We start from the raw sequence: 7,885 nt of genomic DNA, 5'->3' as shown, positions 1-7,885 counted from the left end.
CAACAAAGCAATGATGCTTATCTCTAAAAAATTAAATAATAAAAATATTGTATAAAGAATTGATTACAATCAGTTACAGATTTGTTCCTTCTCCCACAGCTTTACTTGACTAGCCTAAAAAATACATAGTATAAAACTACCTTTAACAAAATTGAATTTCATGTTTAGACTTGTATCCCATCCCCAAGATATCTCATTATATACAGGCAAATATTCTAAAATCTGAAATCCAAAACATTTCTGGTTCCAGAGTCTCAGGCTGGAGTGCAGTGGCTCAGTCTGGGCTCTATGCAACCTCCACCTCCCAGGATTAGGTCATTCTCCTGCCTCAGCCTCCCAAGCAGCTGGGATTACAGGTGTGCACCACAATGCCTGGCTAATTTTTCTATTTTTAGTACAGACGGGTTTCAGCATGTTGGCCAGGCTCCTGACCTCAGGTGATCTGCCCACCATGGTCTCCCAAAGTGCTAGGATTACAAGCATGAAACACTGCACCCAGCCCCAGGCATTTTGAGTAAGGACAGAACCTGTATTGGATCTCTGTGCAGATAAGCAAAAGGGAGTGTGTGTTCCGAGTTGCCTTGGGGGTCATCAATTTGAAATATGTGAAGTCAGTAGGGAACACTCATTACCAAACTCGCATGGATTAGCTCCCAAATACTGAACAGATGGTGACTCCAGGTGTGGGAACATGTGGGTAATACCCCTTTTGGGCACTGAGGAAGGAGAGCTAGGCAGATGCCTGGCACAATTAGTGCTTGAAGAATAATTTACTGCTGATTTATATTTCTTTCTATATACTTATATATAATCATATCTTAGTTTGTAGTCAGATGAATGTCTAGAGCAGACACGGTACAGAGCATGAATTAAGGGAAAAACAGCTATACATACATAATCATATCTTGTTTATAGTTATCAGAGGAATGTCTAGAGCAGACATGGTGCAGAGCAAGATTTAAGGGAAAAACAGCTATACATACATACATAATCATATCTTGTTTATAGTTATCAGAGGAATGTCTAGAGCAGACATGGTGCAGAGCATGAATTAAGGGAAAAACAGCTATACATACATACATAATCATATCTTGTTTATAGTTATCAGAGGAATGTCTAGAGCAGACATGGTGCAGAGCAAGATTTAAGGGAAAAACAGTTAGACCAGGACAAGAATGTATGGCCTGGCGGTAGTGCCTCTGCCTGAAAGCACATGTGCTACATAGCAGGCCGGCCAGGCGGCAGCGTTCAGTATCATGGCAGGCTTGGAGCAAGTCACTCCTGAAAAGGAGTTGCAGTACCTTGCATTCAGTTCTTGTGGAAGGCTGGCCTCAGGCCAGCAAGCGTGCGGGCATCGCAGGGCTTAAAACCCCACAGGTATAATTGCACGTAGGTGGCTGTATACCCCACCAGCCATGCTGCTGTGTACTGACTCAAAGCATCGTATAGAAATCACTGGAAGCTGCCAGCAGATGGCTGTAGACCCTGCCAGCTCTGTTGCTGCTATGCTGACTCAAAGCATCCTCCTATAGAAATCATTGGAAGCTGCTAGCAGATGGCTGTATACCCTGACAACTCTTTACTGTGCTGACTCAAAGCATCCTCCCATAGAATTCCTTAGAAGTAGCCTGCCCCTGGATAAGAAGTGTTGCACACTGCACCCCCTCCACTGTGCACTTGCCTCGGCGACCTAATGGGGGTGGACCCCTTGCTGCGCACTGCCCACTACCTAGCCTAGGTGACCTAATGGAGGTGGACCCCTTGCTGCGCACTGCCCACTACCTAGCCTAGGTGACCTAATGGAGGTGGACCCCTTGCGCACTGCCCACTACCTAGCCTAGGTGACCTAATGGAGGTGGACCCCTTGCTGCACACTGCCCACTACCTAGCCTAGGTGACCTAATGGAGGTGGACCCCTTGTTTACTGCTTACATGACTGTCTTGACCCTATCACTATCCTTAAGATGACCCCACTCACTACCCTGACAGCTAACCTATACCCGATAAATACAGATGCTCCTGGACATTCGAGGCCTCGCCTGTCTCCGCTTCTAAGTACTTTCTTTGTCCTTTGGTGTCCTGCGTTTTACTTCTCGAATCCTGCATCTCAGCACAGCAATAGGGGACACCCCACGACCCTGTAGGCTGGACCCTACAGGAACAAACTGTGTGTTACATCTAACTCCTGCTGTGAAAGCTCTCACCTACCTGTCAAATCCTCAGCATTTACTGATGTGACATATTGGTGACTAGACGCAAAATGCAGGCACTTTTATCCCTTTATTTCTTATTTTCTGATGATACAACACAACTTGCTAATGTAATATTGTGACAAATCTTCCTAGGCCGCGCGCAGTGGCTCACACCTGTAATCCCAGAATTGTGGGAGGCGGAGGCGGTGGATCACTTAACCCCATGAATTCAAGACCAGTCTGGGCAGCACAGTGAGACCCCATCTCTAGATCTTTGTTCCCTGGGTGAACTGACACCAGGGTTGTCATCCGGCACAATCTGCCTTGTAAATTCTTTCTCCTGCAAGCTGAGTAATGTGGTCTTGCCCTTGGCAGGTTCCCAGAACCTTCTGGCTGGGAAGATGATTTCCAAAGAGGTTCACACTGCGCAGAGTCTGCATGAGAACACTGCCTAGGTCTCTGCACTGAAATCTGTCCTGTTGCACACTTTGCCATGACCTGAGGTCAAAAAACAAACACCGCAGAGCTGGCAAAGGCCTTTAATAGAAATGAGATGAGGGCAGGCCGCCCCTCCCCGGGAATGCCTCCAGCTCGCAGCCCCCACCCCCCGGCTAGCGCAGGAAGTTCCTAGGGTAAAGCTGGAAAAGCTTGCCCTCCTGTGTAGGCTCGAAGCCGTACTTTTCAAGGTTGTCAGGGTCAAAGGTACCGTCTTTGAAGTCCTTTTCGATGGCAGGCGCCACGGCTTCGCTGAAGAGCTGCGCGGCCGTCAGGGGCGTCTCCTCGCCTGCAGGCGCGCGGTAGTTCACGTAGGGCTTGAGCTTGAAGCCGGTCAGATCCGGGACGACGAACTCCGGGACCATCTCCTTGATCTGCACGAACCTCCAGCCGGCGGTGAGAAAGCCGGTGTACTTGGCGCCCCGGCCCTTGCGGCCCCTGAAGCTCCGCGGGCCCCGCTTGCTCGTCCACTTGCTCATCCGGTCCGCACCCCGGACCAGGCAGCGCGCCGCTGCGGCCAGGACGCCCATGCCGCGCCCTGCGGGAGGAGACAGCGGGGAGTCGCGGGCCTGTGAACCCGGCCGGCCCTGCCCCCGGCCACGCGCGGCGCCCGCTCCAATCCGACAGACCTGGACCGGAGAGCCTCACGCGCTCCACGCGGCCCCGCAACGGCTTTGGCACAGACCAAGCACCGACCCAGCTCCGACCTCGCTCCGCTTCCGGCCACCGCGTCGCAGCAAGAGCGGCTCCGATTGGCCATGGCCGCCGCGTCCAATAAGCGGCCTCAGTCTGGGAGGAGGAGTGGCCGGGGGAACTCGGCCAATGCGAGGAGCCCACCGGGTGGTGCAGGGCGAGGTGGCCACTGGCGCACGGAGAGGGGCGGGGCGTCGGGGGCCCAGGACGAGGAAGGCGGGGCGGAGCGCGCGGGGCGGGGCGAGGCGAAAGGGGCTGGTCTGGGCGTCGGCTCGCCGGTGAGTGGCTGCCCGTAGCGCCTCGGTCCTTGGCATCCCCATCACTCGCCACTGCCGGTGTTCCTCCGCCTGGTGGCTGGCGGTGCCCCGGGAGCCCGGTCCTCTTGAGGCCCTGAGGTGGCGTCAGGAGGTCGCGGAGGACGTGGGCGCTGGACCCGAGACGGTTTCTCTGAGCGGAGCCGGCAGCCGCGCGGGGAAAGCCCGGGACCTGCAGCCCGGCAGTGGTGTGGGAGGACTCGAGCCCTCGCGGTCCCCAGATTAATCAGTAATTTTGGACCCAGCACGTCCAGTTTGCGCGCTGACCCTGCCGGCCCGCTCACCCTCGCAGGCGGCCTTCCATCTGCCCACGCGGAAGTCGCCCCCCAGCCTCGTACCCTCACATACCGGATCGACCCCCTCCCCAGCTGCACCCCACACTCCGGATTCACCCCCTCCCCAGCTCCATCCTCACACCCCAATCCACCCCCCCAGCTGCACCCCCACTCCCCGATCCACCCCCTCCCCAGCTGCACCCTTACACCCCGACCCACTCCCCAGCTGCACCCGCACATCCCGGAACCGCCCCCTCCCCAGCTCCACCCTCACACCCCATCCACCCTCTCCCCAGCTGCACCCTCATACCCCATCCACCCCCTCCCCAGCTGCACCCCTACACCCCGACCCACTTCCTACCCAGCTGCACCCCCACACTCCGGATCCACCCCCTCCCCAGCTCCATCCTCACACCCCGATCCACCCCCTCCCCAGCTGCACTCCCACACCCCGATCCACCCCTCCTCAGCTGCACCCCTACACTCCGACCCACCCCCTCCCCAGCTGCACCTTTCACCCCATCCACCCCCTCCCCAGCTGCACCTTTCACCCCATCCACCCCCTCCCCAGCTGCACCCCTACACCCCGACCCACCCCCTCCTCAGCTGCACCCCCCACACCCCGGATCCACTCCCTCCGCAGCTGCACACCCCCACCCCAGATCCACCCCCACCTAGCTGCAGCCCCACACCCCAGATCCACCCCCTCCCCAGCTGCACTTCCACTCCCCATCCACCCCCTCCCCAGCTGCACCCACACACCCCATTCACCCCCACCTCACCTTTACCCTCTCCCCAGTTTCACCCCTTCCCCAGCGGTACCCCCACACCCCAATTCACCCCTCCCTGGCTCCACCCTCACATCCGGGATCCACACCCTCCCTAACTGCACCCCTACACCTTGGATCCACTCTCTCCCCAGCTGCACCCCCACACCCCAGATCCACCGCCTCTCCAGCCCCACCTCACACCCAGGATCCACCTTCTCCCCAGCAGCCCCCCCCCCACATCCCGGATTTACACCTCCCCAACTCCACCCCCTCCCCAGCTGCACCCCACTCCCCTTTGATGTCTGCACATCCTGATCCACCCCCATCCCAGCTGCACCCCTACACCCTGATCCACTCTTCCCAGCTGCACTTACAAACCTCGCATCCACCTCTTCCCCAGCTTCACCCCCTACCCAGGTACGTCTTCACACCCAGTCCACGCACCACCCCCAGAAGCACCTCCCCTCCGGAGGTGCTTATCTAGCAGGCTGCTCACATCCCAGCCGCACTGGGCCCAGCTCCCCCTGACCTGCTTGGAGCTGCCCCATCTGGCTGCAGTTCTGAGTTCCGGGACAGCCACGTGAGGGCTGTTTACAGAGGGAAGGAAGTGGCTCCACAGACCAGAGGACAGACGCTTCTCAAAAGACAGCTTCTTTTCCTGGAGAACAGACTTTTTCAGCAGGATTTTCCTTTCAGTGAAACATAATTTGACTTGAAAAGGAACCCAGGGAAAAGTTTGAGACCACAGCTGTCTTGGTGTGAGCGTGAGCCGGTAGAGGCGTGCCTTTGTTTGCCTCAGGCTGTCTGCTTTTCACCCCTGACTGTTCTGTTTTTAGCCATGGAGGAAGAGAAAGATGTCAGCCCAGAGGTACGTAAGTCAGGGGGCCAGATCGCTGGACTTCCCAGTTGTGGGGCATTTCTGGACCAAGAGAAGGGTCCTCTTAACATCTGCTCTGCCGAGCTCTTTGGCTTCTTGAAGCCTGAGGACTGTGGGAGTGGTGGTTCTGGCCCCTCTCTGCCTCCTGTCGCAGCTGCCAGGCTTCTTGGCTAGTGGGGGCCCATGGGCACTGCCTAAGGCCTTGTCTTTTTTTCCCCTAAGGTCACAATTGCTCCTTCCAGTTTCCCCTTAGGACTTTGCCTGCTGGTTTTGTTTAAAATCATTTTCTTAGTCTAACGTCTGTAGCCACATCACAAAGGCCTTTATTCCTAATCTGGAAAACTGGATCCATTAAAGCAGCAGTGAAAAGCTAGAAAAAGCTGAGATGCCCCACCTCAGGAGAGAGAGCTGTGTGACTGGGTCCCGGGCTGCCGTGGGAGAGCGAGCGAGCGAGCGTGTGACTGGGTCCTGGGCCGCCGTGGGAGAGCAAGAGTTGACTGGGTCCTGAGCTGCCGTGGGAGAGCGAGTGAGTGACTGGGTCCTGGGCTGCCGTGGGAGAGCAAGAGTTGACTGGGTCCTGAGCTGCCGTGGGAGAGCGAGTGAGTGACTGGGTCCTGGGCTGCCGTGGGAGAGCAAGAGTTAACTGGATCCTGGGCCGCCGTGGGAGAGCGAGAGTTGACGGTCCTGAGCCGCTGTGGGAGAGCCTTCCTTGGATCCTGTCTCAGAAGCTGAGCTCAGAGGGACTCACTTTGAGTCCTTAAGTGAAGGACATGGTCTCAGGTGCTTCTGTGCACCCCACCTGATTGAGAGTGAGCCCAGGGGTGCCCCTGTCCTGAAGCACAAACTGCCAGCGTTTATATTTGCCTTCTGAACAAAGTTCCGAGGGCTGAGCTTTCTGTGCACATTCTCATTCTGTCTTGGTGCAGAATTGTGTCTTTGAAATGCGTTTCTGAATGCCCTTCTGACTTCCCTGGGTTTTCCGGCACAGATGGCCTTATCTGAGTCCTGGCTCTCCACAGCGGATGGGTGGGTGGACGGGGGTAGGGCAGGTGGGCGGGGGGGTGGGGGGGCAGATGGGGAGGCTGCTTTAGGCCTTGGCTCTTCTGTTTTTTTTCTTTTTTTCTTTTTTTTTTTTTGAGTCTCGAACTGTTGCCTGGGCTGGAGTGCAATGGTGTGATCTCAGCTCACTGTAACCTCCGCCTCCTGAGTTCACAGTATTCTACTGCCTCAGCCTCCCGAGTAGCTGGGATTACAGGCACACACCACCACACCTGGCTAATGTTTTGTATTTCTAGTAGAGACGGGGTTTGGTTTCACTATGTTGGTCAGACTGGTCTCAAACTCCTGCTTGTGATCCACCCGCCTGGGCCTCCCAAAGTGCTGGAATTACAGGCGTGAGCCACCGCACTGGGCCAGGCCTTGGCTCTTGTGTAGAAACTTGCAGGCTGAACAAGTCCTATCCAGTTCCTGGGTCCTGGGCGGCAGGTGTGGATGCCAGCAGGAACAGAGAGAGCTGCCCATCTGGCTGGCATCTTCTCGTTTTCTCTGACTTCTTGGGGAACCACCAGCGTCCTCTACTGCTGCCCACTCACCATCCTGCCCTCACCCTCTCTTCCTTCCCACAGACCTGGGCTCAGAAGTCCGGTTCCCCCCTCCCCACCTCCCCCGGACAGCAGCACACAGAGACTTCTTGGCCTCTGCCTCCTTGCTTGACGTGTAAACTGGTGTTGAATGTTCTCAGAATCCAGATGGCTCATTGGGGTCTTGAGCTCTGCTCGTCCTGGAGCCAAGAGGACACTGAGAGGGGGCCTTGTCCTCCCCTGTGGCCAGGCCTGCTCCCTGAGACCTGCATCCCAAGGATTGCATCGGCAGCATGTGGTGTGTTAGTGATGCCCGGGGTGGCCACTGGCCCTGCCTAGCTGTGTCCCAGTGACTAAGGAAGCCAGGTTGCCCTCTGAGTGCTTCTTAGCAGGGGCTCAGAGGGCCCCGGCATCCTTCCAGGGTGAGATCACTTCTTCCTGGAAGTCTCTGGGGCTGGGGACTTCTCCCCTCACTCCCAGCTCTTCTCCTGCTGCTCTGAGCAAGTCTGGGCTGGGAGGCCTGGCTGTGCCCGCCCATGCCCGCCTAACCCCATGTTCTTTGCTGCAGGCCGGCTTCTGCCTGGGTACCACCCTGCACTCGTGGGGGCTGCAGTTCACAGAGGAAGGTTCACCATCCACTATGGTAATCGCCTCACACTACTTTGGGGCTAGCTCGGGGGGCCATGGCC

At 56.8% G+C, this 7,885-nt stretch overlaps 2 protein-coding genes across 24 annotated transcripts in view; one reads left to right on the top strand and one right to left on the bottom strand.

Annotated features, from left to right (window-relative positions):
• Nucleotides 1-887: 887 nt before the first annotated feature.
• Nucleotides 888-3,417, bottom strand: MRPL41 (mitochondrial ribosomal protein L41). Of its 2 annotated transcripts, XM_035264493.3 has the most exons (3): nucleotides 3,317-3,417; nucleotides 2,899-3,225; nucleotides 888-2,690 (listed from the first exon to the last, which is right to left on the bottom strand). In XM_035264493.3, the coding sequence occupies exons 2-3, from the start codon at nucleotides 3,215-3,217 to the stop codon at nucleotides 2,644-2,646; spliced, it is 366 nt and encodes a 121-aa protein (XP_035120384.1). In that variant the 5' UTR covers nucleotides 3,218-3,225; nucleotides 3,317-3,417; the 3' UTR covers nucleotides 888-2,643. The 2 variants fall into 2 exon arrangements, with proteins under 2 accessions (XP_035120384.1, XP_009004412.1); XM_009006164.5 differs by lacking the exon at nucleotides 888-2,690 and having other exon boundaries at nucleotides 2,716-3,225.
• A 1,911-nt stretch (nucleotides 3,418-5,328) lies between these two features.
• PNPLA7 (patatin like domain 7, lysophospholipase) overlaps nucleotides 5,329-7,885 on the top strand; it is a 68,866-nt gene continuing 66,309 nt past the window's right edge. For 21 of the 22 annotated variants that reach the window (XR_013520566.1, XR_013520567.1, XR_004730955.3 and 18 more), the window contains exons 1-2: nucleotides 5,329-5,607; nucleotides 7,765-7,839. Coding sequence is in view for 14 of the 22 variants with exons in the window: in XM_078333046.1 (XP_078189172.1) it covers nucleotides 5,578-5,607; nucleotides 7,765-7,839 (105 nt within the window). In the remaining 8 variants the exon portion in view is untranslated. Of the gene's footprint in view, nucleotides 5,608-5,998; nucleotides 6,216-7,764; nucleotides 7,840-7,885 lie in introns of those variants that run through there. The other variant, XM_078333048.1, reaches the window with a different exon arrangement.

Source organism: Callithrix jacchus, chromosome 1 (genome assembly GCF_049354715.1).
Source record: "Callithrix jacchus isolate 240 chromosome 1, calJac240_pri, whole genome shotgun sequence".
Lineage (NCBI taxonomy): Eukaryota > Metazoa > Chordata > Mammalia > Primates > Cebidae > Callithrix > Callithrix jacchus.
This window is presented reverse-complemented; position numbering and strand designations above follow the sequence as displayed.